This window comes from Haliaeetus albicilla, chromosome 8 (assembly GCF_947461875.1).
Source record: "Haliaeetus albicilla chromosome 8, bHalAlb1.1, whole genome shotgun sequence".
NCBI lineage: Eukaryota > Metazoa > Chordata > Aves > Accipitriformes > Accipitridae > Haliaeetus > Haliaeetus albicilla.
Window position 1 is genome coordinate 93,746 of NC_091490.1, and position 16,749 is coordinate 110,494.

At 38.7% G+C, this 16,749-nt stretch overlaps 1 protein-coding gene across 6 annotated transcripts in view; it reads right to left on the bottom strand.

The window, feature by feature from the left end:
- Positions 1 to 513: 513 nt before the first annotated feature.
- Positions 514 to 16,749, bottom strand: part of ACADM (acyl-CoA dehydrogenase medium chain) — a 28,636-nt gene continuing 12,400 nt past the window's right edge. Inside the window, exons 1-13 of one of the 6 annotated variants that reach the window (XM_069788377.1) lie at positions 15,742 to 15,863; positions 12,949 to 13,115; positions 12,221 to 12,320; positions 11,320 to 11,417; positions 11,140 to 11,209; positions 8,684 to 8,784; positions 8,517 to 8,597; positions 7,524 to 7,654; positions 6,224 to 6,332; positions 5,203 to 5,343; positions 5,030 to 5,125; positions 4,087 to 4,335; positions 514 to 955 (exon numbers count right to left, since the gene is read on the bottom strand). In XM_069788377.1, coding sequence (XP_069644478.1) covers positions 884 to 955; positions 4,087 to 4,335; positions 5,030 to 5,125; positions 5,203 to 5,343; positions 6,224 to 6,332; positions 7,524 to 7,654; positions 8,517 to 8,597; positions 8,684 to 8,784; positions 11,140 to 11,209; positions 11,320 to 11,417; positions 12,221 to 12,320; positions 12,949 to 12,969 — 1,269 coding nt within the window. In that variant the 5' untranslated portion in view covers positions 12,970 to 13,115; positions 15,742 to 15,863 and the 3' untranslated portion in view covers positions 514 to 883. Of the gene's footprint in view, positions 956 to 4,086; positions 4,336 to 5,029; positions 5,126 to 5,202; positions 5,344 to 6,223; positions 6,333 to 7,523; positions 7,655 to 8,516; positions 8,598 to 8,683; positions 8,785 to 11,139; positions 11,210 to 11,319; positions 11,418 to 12,220; positions 12,327 to 12,948; positions 13,116 to 15,611; positions 15,708 to 15,741; positions 16,495 to 16,749 lie in introns of those variants that run through there. The other 5 variants (XM_069788376.1, XM_069788374.1, XM_069788375.1 and 2 more) reach the window with 5 other exon arrangements.

The following is a 16,749-nucleotide window of genomic DNA, read 5'->3' on the forward strand; positions in this document are numbered from 1 at the left end:
GTAATTTGCTCAAGAAGTCCAGGGAATGTCTGCACTGCCAGCACTGTCAAGAAGGGTCTAGCCAAGGTTAAAAAAAAAAAATCTCATAACAATTCCTCCTTCTCAGCTGTTCCTGCTGCAAACACAGTTAAGTATATACACTGATGGAAAGGAATAATAGGTTTAAATGTACTGGATTTGAAGTAAACACCATCTCAGAAAGCTACACACTTGCACTTGAAGTGAATCACCCTAGTTGAACATTTACTTGCTTAAGTGAGTGTAACAGTGCAAAAGGCCACATTCTCTCAAGCCAAAATTGTTACTATTGGATAGTATCTAAATCCTCAGAACAGACACATGTGCAGACAGTAACAGTGCAGGCCTTCATACTGATCTGGAAAGGCTATTCAGCTGCTGTGGGGAGTAGCATGGTAGGAACTGAGGTACAGCTACTAGCATATTTCAGACACTGGACAACTTGCCCAAAATACAATTTAAGTGATATGACAAGTAAAATGAGTAAATACCAACCACACTTAAAAAAAAATTTATTAGAATGCAGCAATGACTGTCAGAAATAACATTCTGATCATCTAATTCTATAGTGAGAAAACATTGCATTGTGAAGTTCTCATTTCTTGACCATTTTGTATTTGAACGACCAATCACTTTGGAAATCAGAATGTTTAGAAAATACCAGCTTTGTTAGTCAGGAATGAAGTGAGGGACTGGATAGGCAGAACGGAAGCAGTGCTTAATAATGTAGAGAATAAAAAGATTTTGAAGGAAAGTTTTTTTTTTCTCTCCATGGCTTTTTAATTCTATTGAGAAATGCACTAAAATCCTCTTCCATGAGAACACAGAGCACTACAGCAGTGCCAGACACACTTTATACATTTCTTTAAGCCTGAAATTTGCCAACGTGTTCACGAGCTATGATCATCCTTTGAATCTGAGCAGTTCCCTCATAAATCTGAAAAGAAGAATTGCAATAATGTTAGCTGATGATTTTTTAAAAGGTTTTAACAGATCTACACTTTTAAACATTCATGGCACTAATCCAGTGTGGATTAGGATGTGCGTAAAGACAGAGAAAACTGAGAAAAGTCCAGTGTGACAGAGTAACTACAGCGAGCTAAATGGAATAAATAACATACAACATATTAGGAGACAGTTTTGTTCTCTCAGGTGCTCTTATCTAAACTCAGTAAGGTTCTCAGGCAAACAAACAGACATGGTGGGTGAAGAAGGAGAATTTCTTATCTGAGGAAGAAAATACATAATCTAGGTTTTAAAACAATACATGAAGGAAGGAGCTGACTTGTGCTGCAAGTGTTGTATTTTCTTTGACTAGCCTTTTAAGGTCATACCAAATGTTCTTTTGGATCCATTTATTTCCATTGCTTCTTGTTAACTAGTACTCTCTCCTGTATAGTTTTGTTTGGGTTTTTGTTTTGTTTTTTTTTTTTTAACCATGTATTCTTGCATTTTCTTCTAGACACAGTCTGCATCATCGCTCTGTTGTATTTGTTTGCTGGCAGCAAAGTCAAAGATAGACAAAAAAGCATATATGAAGCTCTAATGCCGAAGGAGGTCATATGCTCCACAAGTATACTGGAGCGTAATGCAAGGGTTTGAAGCAACATAGTTTAGGGGTTCAAGTGTTTCAGATCCCTATTCTGCCAGAATTTAGTTTGGCAAATTGCTCAAATTCATGCAAATTCACTATCTCATTCACTTACAGGAACAATCTTCCCAAGAACCTTACAAAGTTTTTTGAAAATAAAAACACTAGAACCTGTGTTCACATTAGTTTTTTGGTTCAGAAGAAATTGTTCATTCCCAAAGTGAATTCTCTGACTGCTGCTGCTTACCCCATGTTGATGCAGTTCATAGAGCAGGCTGTTTTGTGAATACTAGGTGCCATCTGGAGCAAACTGAAATGGAAGTTCTGCTTTCTCTATATACCAAATACCCACCAATCTCTAATGAAGACATAATGGCCCAAGCCTTCAACAGCATCTTTACAATTACATGCACAGTGGGGACATACAGTCCAAGGGACCAAAGAGGCTCGCTATGAACTCAGTCTGCCCAAACTGCTTGTAGTGTAGTTGTCGGGGCCTCAGCAGCTATTCCTGCAATCTATTCATCTGCTCCTATTGCACTAAATTACTTGCTGATGAAGACAGCCATGGAACTCAAGTGTTAAGGCATCAAAACTCACAATCTTCTTAAGTAATTACAAGAAAGGTTTTGGTTTATAAGCCAATCAAAATAGTTTCAAGAATCATTGACAATTAAAGAAGGGAAGTTTTCCAAATCTGAGAAGGGAAACTAAGTTAGAGTTTCTACCAGAGTAGCCTAGATTTGTAGCCAGACAAACCTAGAGCAGAGTAAGGACATGTAAAAATGTTACCAGTAAACACAGTATTAGAATTGTATAATACTGAAAAAGATCAAATACATGGAAGAAAAGTTGGAAAACCAAGTTTTTGTACACGAAACATACAGCCAAAAGCATATGCCCTCTGGAACTGGGCAGCAATACAGTAAAGCACAGTGAAGTGCAAGGTATAATCAAGAGACATGGACAAAATAACTGTAAAGACAAAAGCCTTTCCTGAACTCTTTTGGGGATGAAATGGAACAGAAAAACACCAACAATTCAATACTAAATCTGATTAATTTGAACAATTAAAAAAAAGTCTACTTAGCCATACATTTGTGATGGATCAGTGTAATGGAAAATCTAAATAACTGGGAGCCTGTAAAATCAATCTCAGCTTCCAAATAAACTTCTAACCCTCACACCACCTTTCTCTAGAAAAGCATGCAACCTGACAGGAAAAAAGCCCAATCATAATAAAGTTCAATTAATCATTCATTTCCTCACTCATAGGAGTGCAATTAGTTCTAAGAACCTTTAGATTCCAAAATAGTGGTTGTCTTTCCTTAAATAGAGAAAAATAAATTCTTGGCTAGTGAGTATAATAGTTATCATTTTAAAGTCAGCTGTAAGAGAAATATTAACCACCTAGAATCTTAAGAATGACAGCTGCTATAGCAACTAACATTACAGGTCATGGTCTGCAGACATTTCTTGGTATCTATTTTGATATATTTTATCTAGTCACTATTAATGTCACATAATGTCAATAAAGATTACTGGTTTTGCTGAACACAATTAAAATATTCTTGCTGAATACAGAACTGTAGCATAGTATATGCTAATAGAAGAATTACGACATGACATGGAATAATTTCTTGGCAATCATGCTGCGGAAAAAAACTTGGGGATTACGGGTGACCATGGGCTAAACATGAGTAAATATGAGCGGTTTTTGTGTTAAAAAAACAAGGCTAATCACTCCGGGTTGTGTCACACTTCTGTTAATACAACACATGCAAGATAATCATTCCATGACACTCAATACTGGTGGTATCTCAACCAAAGTATTCCACCCAGCTTATAATACCAAAGTTTCAAACAGAAGGTTTTGAGTACAGCAACAAATGATGAAGAGGCTGGAAACAGAAAGGAAACAAAACCAAACAAAAACAAAAACCCAAACAAACAAAAAACCCACCCCCAACTTATGAGGAAAAAGGTGAAGAAGCTACTTTAGCATTCAGGCTAAGAGGAAAGCTAAACTACAGGCAGGCACCAGTCCAAGATACATATGAATGGTCAGAGGATTTCCACCACTGAAGGTTTTCAAGAACAACATTATACATAAACCATCTCTACTTACAGAATACCAAAGCAAGCATTAGTATTTTCATCAGTTTTCTCTATGTTTTTTTCTTCTAAGAGTTCAAAAGATTCAAAATTAAGAGTCCAAGAATTTCAAAGAGTTACCACATTAAAAAAAGAAAAAAAAAATTTCTTATGTGGGTTGACTTGTTGGTCCAGTGCAATGATTTCTATATGCAAGAAGTTGCCTGATTTGAGTGACTCTTTCTTTAAATTGAAGGATTATTGCTTTCATTCTAAAAACATTCTTTTTTGTATGTGTACATCATGATTTGAAATAAGTAGCCGTAAGTTTATTTTATATATTTATGCATTACTATAAAGATCACATTCTCTCTTTTACTTACCTGGAAGATTTTAGCATCTCTCATTAGTTTTTCTACAGGATATTCAGTATTAAATCCATTTCCTCCAAAAATCTGTACTGCATCTGTAGCTACTTGGTTTGCAATGTCACCAGCAAATGCCTTTGCAATGGAAGCATAGTAGGTGTTCCTGCGACCAGCATCAACTTCCCATGCAGCTCTCTGGTAAGCCATCCTAGCAAGTTCCACTTTCATTGCCATTTCAGCAAGCAAGAAAGACACTGCTTGGTGCTATGAATGATGAAATAAACTAGGTTAACATTGCCTGATTAATATTCTATGACATCCAAGAAAAATATAATCTTCTTAATAAAGTGATCTCTTCAACAAACTCAGTAAATTGTACTAGAGGAGTTCTACAGAATATGGATCAGGCTTTCATAATTGTATGTTGAATTAGACTTTTAAGTTTTTAGTTCTCAAATCCATTTAGTCATAGGGATTAAATACTGAATTATGAAGTTCTTCTTTACTATTTATGAGATTGGTATTTACCTTGCTGTTTATTCATATTTCTTTAAAACTGGTAAGCAGTGTGATTTGCAATGTATTCTATTAGTATTCGTACTGTGCATCTCATTTCACATACCTCAGATGTTTCTTCCTTTCCTGAAAATCCCTGTTTAATAGCACTGAAAAACTTAAGTATGTCCTGATAGTACCTGAGTTTTGTGTTTGGGGGCAGAGTTTTCTTTCTGCTTTTACTATTATCATTGATAAATTACCCCTGAAGTTACCACATAGCTAAGTTTACTTAAATGGTGCTGACCTATATACTTGGAACTCCAAGATGGCAGAGATACAATGTAAAAATTAAGGAACTAAAAAAGTCAAGGAATAACCTTGGCAAATCAGTAGTAGGACATCTGGTGTGAAAACATAGCTTTTATTTATATTCTCTCTCTTCCCCCCCACCTCCACTTACTTCAACAATTGGTTTCCCAAAGGTTTTTCTCTCCAAAGCGTACCTAGTAGCTTCATCAAGTGCTCTTTTTGCTAATCCAACAGCACCAGCTGCTACCTGAATTGAATACAACACAGGATAAAAAATCAGAAACTCCTGCTATATTTTTTAAATAAGTTATTTCTGATACTTACAGGTGGTCTGGTCTTATCAAAAGCTCCCATTGCGATTTTAAAGCCAGCTCCCTCAGTTATTAATACATTTTCTTTTGGGACTCTCACATCTTCAAAGACAATACCTCTTGTATCCGAGCAGCGTTGACCCATATTCATTTCCTGAAATGGGAGATTTACAGAGGTGTAGCTAAATTGTTTTATTCAAAGGTACGATATGTTTTCATTGTTTAGTTTACTCAAAGCATAAAGTATGCTTTGTTCCCCAAAACACTGCATCTAAAAATTACCATATACACAACAAATACTAGTTTTGCGCTTGCAGACCAGCATCCCCTTAATTTGTCTAAGCTGGGCAGTTTACTTTCTCCTTATATGAAATCAGTTCTGTAGCTGTAATCAGTAGTCTTGCCTTTCTCTAGTTCAACTACATCCTTTGAGATGGGAGTGGAAAAAGTGAAGAATCTAATATGCAGGCAGTACAGGTGTACTACAAGTAAATAAATAAATAAATAAATGAGCTTTTCAAGTTTTTGGATTCCTTTCCTAATGTTCCTAATCATCCAGTTTTGCCTACTACTAAAAATAGTACTTCGCCCCCCGCCCCCACCCCTAAAGAGAGAACTAGCACCAGTGTCTCCAAGGCCTCTTCCTCGACCAGCAGTAGCTAAAATTAAAGCTCGCTGTGTGTGTATTTATGGTTAAAATTGTCCAATTTGCTGCTTATCCTTTCAAGGCATATTACTCTCATTTATTGGCACTTGTCAATAAAATAGTTCTCAAAGATTCTTTTGCAGCTGTTCAAAGTCATCTTACTTTAGACCATTCTGAATAATTTCTTATCTGAATTAATAACATTATAATTAAGTATATCTTATGAATAGTTTCTGTATATTGTGAAAATGAAAAGATCATTGTACATGAGCGTATGAAAATGTTCAGTTGCGCAACAGCCTTTTTTCTTTAATGGTAATTTGTTGCATTATTGGTTTAGAACTGAACAGTAATTCCTGTCTTGTCAAATAAGAGGTATACTCTTCACCTTTCTTCCAATTTGGATTCCAGGGCTATCTGCTTCCACAATGAATCCAGTAAAGGCTTTGCTTGCAGGAGCCTTTGGATCTGGATTGGTACGAGCTAGCAAAAAATACCTAGTGTAAAAAAAAACAGAAGAGGGATGAAGTTTATCCTTACATTTAACAACCAGATACTTTTTGAGCGAACATTTTAAATGTTTTTACGTGCATTTCTACCATATAATAAATTCTATCTGTAAGTTAAAACCCCTTTTTTCTTGCCTGTCCCAAAAATAAACTGAGAGGGAACAAAAGAGGAAGTTTCAAAGATTCAATTACTTCAGATCACTATGCAAAGATTGTCCACCTTTTCCATGTGTTGTTGAATCTTTATGATACTACCAGCTTCACAAATAGCACAAAGGAAACCTATTCACAGCACATACATAAAAATTAATGCTTAGGAAATACTTTCTTGCATGCAAAACGTTATCACCTGATTTAAAAGATCTTAATTCTATTCTTTTAAGTATCAGTTGTAAATAAGTATTACCCTTATAAATCAAACAGTCATAAATCACATTTATGGTGTTCAGTAATGTCAAAAGATATCTGGTAGATTTGTCTTTGATGGATCTGCCTTGAAGAAGGAAATAAATAACTAGAAAATTCAGCATTTGGATAAATTGTATAAAGTTTTTCCACTTCAATTAAGAAGAATTTGTGTGTTGCAAATCAGTGTGATGTGAGACACGATGAAAGAGGTTTATATTATAAAGCACAGTCCATAGACATCACAGCAATATTTGGATTTTTTGACAGCTGGAAAACGTCTTCCCTTCAGAAAATAAAATGTAATACCACAATCCAACAGTGTTTTCTAGCTTCACTAGAAGTGAGAGGTGCTTCTAGTAGAATCAGAAGCAACTGATCTCAACCACCACAACTACAAAGCAAGGTAGCTAGTAAAATGAGCCTCTTGAGTACTTTGCAAATTAAATCATACTGTTGCTGTCCTGCCCTGAAGAAAAAGCAGAATTAATTTTGTTTGATAGCAGCAAGATTCGAGAGGCTTTCTTGAGTGAGAAGTTGTCATGTCATTGCTCATTTTCCTTTTTAGGCTTTGCACAGCCCTGAGACTGCATTCTTATATCCTATCCTGATAAACTGGTCAGAGATTGAAGTGTAGTGTGTTGAAACACAAAAACCATTCAGATTCATAAAGAATTTCATTCAGATCTTTAAAGAATTTAACTTTGGGAGTGAGGGGGAGCCACTATATAAAATAACAACTGAAAACATAACATGAGTTAACAGTTAACATACCAGTTTGCTTTCCCACCATTTGTGATCCACATCTTCTGACCATTAATGACATATTCATCTCCTTTCTTCTCAGCCTTTGTTTTTATACCAGCCACATCAGAGCCTGCTCCAGGCTCTGTTACACAGTAAGCCTAAAATAAAGTAAAATGCAAAGTCTTGAGGAATAAAAGTTCTATTTTTAGGCAACCACAAATTATTGCAGACTATGAACATCAAACTGATCTGTAAAAGGTTTAAGTGAACTGCATGGTAAAACTCAAAACAGTAAATAAAAAAAAATTAAAAATAAATAAAAAAAAAAAAAATCCAAAAACCCCCACAACAGCTGTCTGAGCAAGAATCCAAACATATATCGGTTAATTTTCTTTATAAATGCATAATCATACATAAAATTGTCTTTTAATCAAACAGGACCATTCTGTAACCCTTAAGTCATTACTTCCTCAGGCTTCACAAACTCTGATGCGAAAGCTGAGGATCTTTAAAATCTGAAAATAAGAGCACCGAGTAATATTTCATTTTTACTGTGTCCTTCATTTTATGAGGCTTAGTTGTTCAGATTTTAATGGAGTGCACATGGATCTTTACTTCTTTCTATGTAACAAGTACTGCTTATATAGTGTTTAAGATCACAAAGAAAAGTTTAACTCCCATCCAAGTTGAGTTTCTCCTTGTACAAACCTCATACTTTTCTTGAACTCCTACACCCCCTCTTGAAAGGGAAATAAAAGATACTAATTTTTGGTAAGTGACTTAGGATGGGAACGATTTTCCAAGCAATATCTTCTATTTGCTTATTGATGCATTAGGTATTCCCCGACTTCCAGTAAATGCCACTGTTTATTTAAAAACCAAAATGGGCTAAGTTAGTGTTTTCTGGGAAAAAAAAACCAGAAAAAAACCCCAAGAAAAAAAGAAGAAAAAAAAAAGAAAAAAAAGGAGTAATATTTAATATGGTTTAGGAACATTCTACAGTGTAGCAGTTATACTTACACACATCATTGGTTCCTCTGTCATTCTCCCTAAATATTTTTTCTGCTGATGCTCATTTCCTGCAATGATTACTGGCATTTGCTGAAAGAAAATATTTAGACCATTAAGCCATCTTTTTAAAGTGCGCAGATTCTAGTTTAAGGGACGTAAGGAAAGACAGAACTTACCCCTAAGGAATTTGCTTCAATGGCAGTTTGAACCCCTGTACATCCATAAGCTAACTCTTCCGTAATAAGGCACGCTTCAAAACTACCAAGGCCAAGGCCACCTACAGTTAAAATATTTCATTTACTAAAATGGGTTTAAGTTGTAATATATTAGTCATTTACACAAATTAATTAACAAAAACGTATTTCCCCACATACATTTGATTGTGTACCGTGTTTGATTAGACATTCTCATGCCAGCTTTTTAAATAAAGTTTTGCCAGAAGAGTAACAGGTGATTTAAAAATTACATATCACAGTTCCAGGGTTATTGTGTGATTAATGCGGGACAAGTTGCACCAAGTGGCAAGAATGTACCACTCCAATTTTTTGACTACTTTACATTTGAGAATTAAGAGTTCTTAAGAAGCAGAGATAGGGGTCCTGAGCTACCACAGCACTTGGCGGGGGGAAACCCACAAGTGACCATATTAGTCAGACAACCAACTCAGTAATCTGCTTCTGCCAGAAGCTAACGCTTCAGGAAATACATACAAATACAGTAACAATACAACTATACTTCCTCAAAAATATTTTCCTGAGCCTTCAGGTGACTTCCTCAGCCAAAGAGATACCTCTCTTTGGTATCTTTGCTATGCTAACTCTTGACAGATATTTCTTACGAGAATTTGCCCAGTCTCTTTTTGAATCTCTGTAAAATTTTATCATCAATCTCACCCAGGGGCAACGAGTTTCACAAATTAACTACACACTGCGTGTAGAAACATCTCCTTTCATTTATTTTGAACCTGCCATCTGCTGACTTCATTTCATGCCTTCTAGTTACATTGAAAGGGACAGTGAACTACCAATTCCTTTTCACACTCTCCATGACACTGACATTTCAGACATTTCTCATACAGAAGCTACATGTCACACAGAAGATACATCTTTTATGATCTTTGTCATCCTTTTAGGAACCTTCTCCATTTCCACAATACTCTTTTGAGATGGAAGGATCTGACTACATAATGAATTAAGGAGGCATGTGCATTTTGGATTCAGCAGCATAATTATGCCTTCTGCTTTTTTCTTCATTCACTTAAAGGTCCCTTCTGACCTTAAATTTTATGGGTTTGACCACTTCTGAGCATTATGCTGACGTTCACAGAACTATCTATTATAAGCCCAAAAATCTCTTTTTTGAGAGGCAGTAACTAGTTCAGAAGATACCATTTCTCTGTGAAGTTCAGATTGCTTCTTTCCCTTCGCATCACTTTCCCTTTTTTGATTGCATTTGCCATTTTAACAGTCACTCAGTTTCATGACCTTCTCCTGCAGCATTTTGCACCAGCCTCATCTTTTCTACACTGAATAACTTAGTATTATCAGTAAACTCTATCGCCTCAGTATTGATGCCCTTTTCCAGTTTATTTATAGATATTCCAAATAGCACAAGACCCAGCAAAGCTGCGCTGCTGATTTTTCCACTATGAAACCTGATGATTTTGAAAACTCATTTTGGAAGTTCAAGCATTCTATATCAACCAGGAATCCCTTGTTCACACACTAATTAGCTACTTCAGAGAACTCCAATGATTTTATGAGGCATGCCTTCCTTTCACAAAAACCCTTCTCTAGCATATCATGTTTATCTGCATCCACTATTTCTGTACTTCATCTTACTTGCTCTTAATTTACATGGTGTATCAGGCTTACTAGTACGTATTTTCCCAGATCTCCCTTGGAGACCTTTTAAAGCAATGCTGTCCAATTTGCCACTTGTAATTTTTCATTTAATATTAATCAAGTGATGATACACTGCAGTAGTCCAGCTATTTCAGCCTTCAGTTTCTCTAGAATTTGTAGCTGAACAAATCTAGTCCTCACAGTTGCTCTTTTGTCTCTTTGCTCCTTAACCTCATTTATAAAATTTTTGATACAAGATATATCCTCTGATTAGTTTCCAAAAAAAGGGTCTACTATGGACACTTTCCTAACTTTTTCAGGTAATATAAATGCAAAAAAGAAAATAATTTAACATTTTTTTTCCATGGTTACTTATATACCTAACACTGCCAAAGCACTGCTGTACTGCACCTAATCTAAACTGAAAAACTGTCTTTCTGGAAAAAACTCTTAAATTGCTCCAGCCTGTGTCAGAGACTAGAACAAAATATGACCTTCTAATTTCTCTGCCTAATCAGCTGACAGAGTGCACCAGGGGAACATTAGGCAGTTGTAATCACGGTAGGAAAATCTGGTCATAATTTACTAAATCATAATCTGTCTAATTTGTCTCCTGATTACATCCACACCTAGTAACACTTGTATGTGTCAACCTGCCTACTGATTAAATTTAGATTATTCAAGTATGCAACTGTTTATTTTATACAGAATCCATAATTACACATATAAATCTCATCTAATGCCCCTTCTTTGTTTCATTTTACCGATTAAAAAGAACATTTACTTACCACAGCTTTCTGGTATATGTGAATTCATAAGACCAAGTTCCCAAGCCCGTTTTATAAGTGGAAGAGGATACTGAAATAGACAGGGAAAAATCACTTTCTGATTCATCACAATCAACATTTTAAATTTTATGCAGGTTAAGATAAAAGTCTGTTTTTTCCCTTACACTATGGTAGATTTACCTCTCCAGTTTTGTCATATTGTGCAGCAACAGGAATAATTTCCTCTACAGCAAATTTACGAGCAGTAGCTTGAAACTCTTTCTGTTCATCAGTAAGTTCTATTTAAATAAAGAAATTAAAAAAAAAAAAAAAAGGTCACAAATTCTCTACTACCTTTAATTTTGCCAGTTGTCAGACTATGAGAAAAGAGAAAACAGGAGTGTCCTTCCAGGACAACCCAAACCACCACTTCCTGGGCCTCTTCCGGAAGCAAAAAAGCTCAGCTTCCTTTTCCTCCTGGGAGAAAACCTCCATTGTTCTCTCATCAACACCTACAATGCATTTACTTACTTTTGATGAAATTGTCCACAAAATATTGAAAACGGAGTAGACAGGACTGTGTAACATAAAATACATTACCAAAAGAAACAAGAAGAATGCCATGCTAATTAATTGGAGGAAGAGGAGGAGGCAGATGTCATCTGAAGATCCTGGTTATTCAGTTTCAAACATCTAGCTGCTGACCCACTAGATTTCCTTTATAATATGCCAAGATGAGGATGAATTTCTTTATAACCAACTATGACTACATTTAGTTACTTTAACATTGTAAACGGCAATGTGAGATAATTATTCAAAGTTAAGACACTTTGGCAGTAAAAAAGCTTAAAACAGGCATGAGTTAAAAAAAAAAAGAAAATCTTACGAACACTACACACATACCTTGACTTGCCTGAGCTGAGGAAGAAAGTAATTTTGATTTTCAAACACTTTTTTATAAAAGAATAAAAATCTGTTTAGAATAAACACCTTCATTTTAAATTCACGTTGAACTGCAATATAAGATTTCATATTTTTTTAACACTGCAATTTGCCCTTTGCCCTTAATTGCTGTATTTCTTTCAAAAACTGTAATACTTACCAAAGCTAAAGCCAGCTCCAGGTTTGCCTATATGTAAGTTTTGAGCAGGTTTACTAGAACATGACCTCCATCCATGCCCTGCAATGGTTTGAAGCATTTGCTAAAGAGAAAAAGAACGTGAGGTATAAGATCTTTACAGCTCAAGTCTCCTAAAGCTACCAGCCTCACTGCAGCACAACATTAAATGTAGAATCCCTCTTTAGAAACAGTATCACATCAAGTATAATACAATTACTACAGTGATAAAAGAATTCTTGCCTACCTTAAGTTTTGTTCCTGTGGCAAGCAGTGCTCACATGAACTGACAGCTATGCCAGGAATCCCAGGCTTTAAGAGCACTGAGCATGAGTGAACTGCAGTATCCACTTTTAAGTATTGCGCAACTGATTATTTAAAAATAATTAAGCACAATTAAAATTTATGTTCACAGAGACATAGCAGTATATATTTCTTTCATTTATACACACACTCGCCAAACCTGATTTTCTTGCCTGCTAGTGAATATTCTATCTATCCAATGTTTACCTACATGCAGATTTAGCAAGACTTTAAAAACAACCTACCTATTAACCAATATCTATCAGAATATTTTGATAAATTTCCAGACTCATGTCTGCTTTCTTTTAATAAGCTGCTGCCATGGACACTTAATGATTACTGTTATTATACTCCAAATAGGATAGAACTCAGCAGACTATCTGAAGTTTATTTTTCTTCCTCATACTTACCACAAATTTATTCTTTTTCATTGTAAGTTCTTTCTTTTTTTTTTAGTGCCCACAAATATTATTGTTACAGCTACTTTCAGATCACCTTAATACTGTACAAAAACATGCCTGAATTTGATTTTAAAAGGTTGTTTTATTCTCTTTCATCCTTCAGTAGTTATGAATCTCTGAAATGTTTGGAAAAAAATGAAAAATATTTAATTGGATAAATTTCTAGAAAGACCCATATCAATACTGTGCAAAAACAAATGAGCCTAAGCCCTAAGAAAAGGCTTGTTCTTGATTTTCTTATGTGAAAATGTAGAAAGGAAAAAAAAAAAAAAGTGTGATCACACCAGCCACTTATTTCACATTAAAAAAAATTGAATGAACCATAATAGAGCAAAAATATCACAAAAATTTTACTGGGAAGTCTAGAAGACAAGGACATTACAGAAAGTTACATAGCTGGGGAGGCAACAAGTAGCTTCAAAATAAAGTTGTGGTAGATAACTGTGCTCTTAAAAATAAGAATGCCATGCAGAGATGGTTACAAAGTCACTCGACAAAAAGCACGAAGAACACGGGCAATAATAGGTATCAACACAGTGAAAAAAGTTACTTCCAGAGGATACTGAAAACATCTATGAAGCTGAAAGGTGAAGAAATGAAGAAAGACCACTGCTAGGCATAGAAGAGGGGGAGGCTATGACATAATTGAATATTGAACTGTTAAGTCAGTTTATTAGTAGTTCAGGATTGCATTTTCCAGTAGGCAATGTATTATCCATTCCAAGTTTTCACAAGCCACAGACATTGCAAAATGGTATCTTGCTAAGTTTTGTGTTACTGCTACAACTCTTATATAGAAAAACAAAACAAACAAACAACACCAACAAACATCTAGAAAGACCTTGATCCTTCAGAATGTTTTATGCCTTATTTTATCTGGAAAGACTAGATGAGGTTGAAAAAAAGCCAGAAGATTGTAATAATTTTTTTCTTTTTTTTTAAGGAGCAACCCTTTACAGACTCATACATAGCTTTGCCACCAAAAAGTTTTGCCTACACTAGAAAAAGTACTGAATTCAAACTAATGCTAGAAGTGATACCCTATATGAAAGAAGCTGTCAAATTTATACTAGAGAACTTACGTCTATCGTGGTTTTTGTACCAGGGTAGAATGCAAGGTCAACACTGAAGGTTACTCTGGAAAAACTCAACGCTCTTCCCACAAACAGAAATATGAATTGGACAGGTGGGATTCATACCGGGAAGTTGCATGAGTGATCAAGTGACAAAGGATCATGGTTTGCTACATGTAAGAATTTGGATGACCATCTGTCTACTCTGTCAACTTTCCTACCGCTTGACTCAGAGGGACAGTCAATTCAGTCACAAGCTACTGCTAGTGATGCCCAGATGCAAGTCCTACTGCATTTCCTTGCACTACTGCATAAGCTCTGTCACAATCAGAAATATGATTGTTGAAGTGGCAAGACTAACACTGGAATAACCTGCTCTCTGGAAAAGGGTATGACAATGATACACACAGAAGCGATGCAATCTTTATTACCTTAATGCCAAAGGAACTACAGAACTTGTTTGAAAAGCTGCACATTACAGAAAAAGACAGGACAACAATAAGCTAAGGTCACTAACCCTGATTCTCCCTCACATAACTCAGGACAAGAATGAAAGGAGTTGTCAAGAGCAGCTTGCTGTTGGGGTAACGTGTCAGGGAGCTGAATTTGAAATACCAATGTCCTACAGTAGGCATTAACTGTTGGCTTCCCTTGCCTAAAGCATTACTTTTTATCTATAAACCACCAGCCAGCTTCGGATGGAGACTTCTTCCCTCAGCGACACTGCCACAGCAACACTTTGGACATGTGGTCAAGCTGCATCACTTTGGGGCAAAATAACACAGCTGCCAGGAAGCTCTGACGAAGGGCCCTTCAGCTAATTCAGACTCATGAATGACTCTGGAAATGGGGAAACCACAAAAAGGCCTGTGTAAATGCTAAACAAGGTACTACCTGAGTTTCGAGTAATTTTTACTTTCTAGTTTGAATCTCGGAGGACATTGGTGGTTCAATATAGCAGAATGTTAGTACTTCAGAAAAACAACTATGACACATCACACATATTTTAAAAAATTGCCACAGGTAGTACAGCTAGGTGTGCTTAAGGAAACGCACTGTATAAAACACCCTGAACTATAAGCCCTGATGTTTCGAAGCCGTCTCCATCGTTTGAGCGGGAGCTGCCAGGTGTACGCAGGATTTTTCTGGAGACCTCGCAGCGCGGCCTTTGGCAGGCACCTCGAGGGCCCCGAGGTTGTGCCACAACTCCGCCGAAGAGCAACAGACGGCAACGCCCCTTCAGGCCGCGAAGATTAAGGCCAAAACCTCACGGGTAATAACGCGGAGACAGGAAAAACAACAGCGAGCCCTGCACTGCTTTGCTCCCCCGCGGCTCCGGGGCAGCCCCTCGGCCCTCCAGCTGTCACGGTCGGGAGCGGACGGCCACGGCGGCGGGAGCCGGGCTTGCCCCGCAGCAGCCGCCCTCGCTCCAAGACCCCGAGGCCGCCGGAGCTGCCGGCCCTTCGCCCTGCCGCGCTCCCGCGGCCTGCGGCCCTTCCCGGCCACCGGAGGGCCTGTCGCCGCCCAGCTCCCACTCACCGCCCGCCAGCAGCGGCGCGGCGCGGCCCGCCCCGGTCCGTCCCGTCCCGTCCCGTCCCGTCCCGTCCCCCCGGGCCTCATGTCCTCCAGCCGCTCGCACCGCCCGGCCCGGCCCGGCCCGGCCGCTCACCCGAGTGACCCTCAACGCGGACATCTCGGCGGGGGTGCCCGGCGGCGGCGGTGCCCGGCGGCGGGGCGGGGCACGGCACTGGGGCGGCCGGGGGCGGTGCCACGCAGGCCGCCCGCCTAGCCGAGCGCCGAGGGGGGGCTGGGGGCCCGGCCCCGGCCCGGGACGGTCCGTCCCCGCGCACCGCGACGGCCGCCCTGGTCCTGCGCGGCGCGCCTGCTCCCGCGGCTGTGCAGGCTCAGGCGGAGCCCCGCGGGGGCCGTGAGGCGGGGGGGCGAGCGGCCCACCGCGCTGTGGGGTCTGGCCGTGGTCGTTGGCCCTCCCTCCGGCCGAAGGGAGTTCATTTGTTCCATTTACGGCTCGTCCCACAAAACCCGGGGCGGGCAGGGGCCTTTGACCCTCCCCCGCCAGGCAGCGCACGGGGAGGGGGGGCCGGGCCGTGAGGAAGGAGCTCGCCTGAGGCTGAACCAGTTTGGTTTTTCGTACCGAGTCTCCTGGGCTGTCTCCAGCCTCCTCCGTCTTTTCCCTGCCAGCAGAAAAGCCCCCGTGACCCGCTTCGGTGTATTTTTGCCCGTCAGGGACTCCTAAACTCCTGCCTCGGAGGTGGACCGGGATCGGGGGCGCGGCGGGGCCCCGCGCGTGGGCCCCGCTCCCCCCACCCCGGCTGCGGAGCGCGCGCGGCAGTCGCGGTTTTCTGCTCTCTTTCCAAGAACTTCTAGACTTGTAGGTGCGAAAGAAAACAATCTGCTGGCATAACTAGGCTTTTAAAATTGATCTTCATGTGACTGTGAGCTTCTAATACCATTCTTAAGTTGAGATGCCGTAGCGATGTGTACTGTGTTGATAGTTACGGAAAATGTGCTTACAAATGCCGTGTGTTAAACCAAAGGCATTGATTTTGTAAACTATCTGCAGTGCGTAAAATACACACTTTGAATATTGCTGCGTCAGTGTTGTAAAGCAGTGCTATTTAGGGCTTTATTAAAATAAGACGAATAGCTATTTTGATTT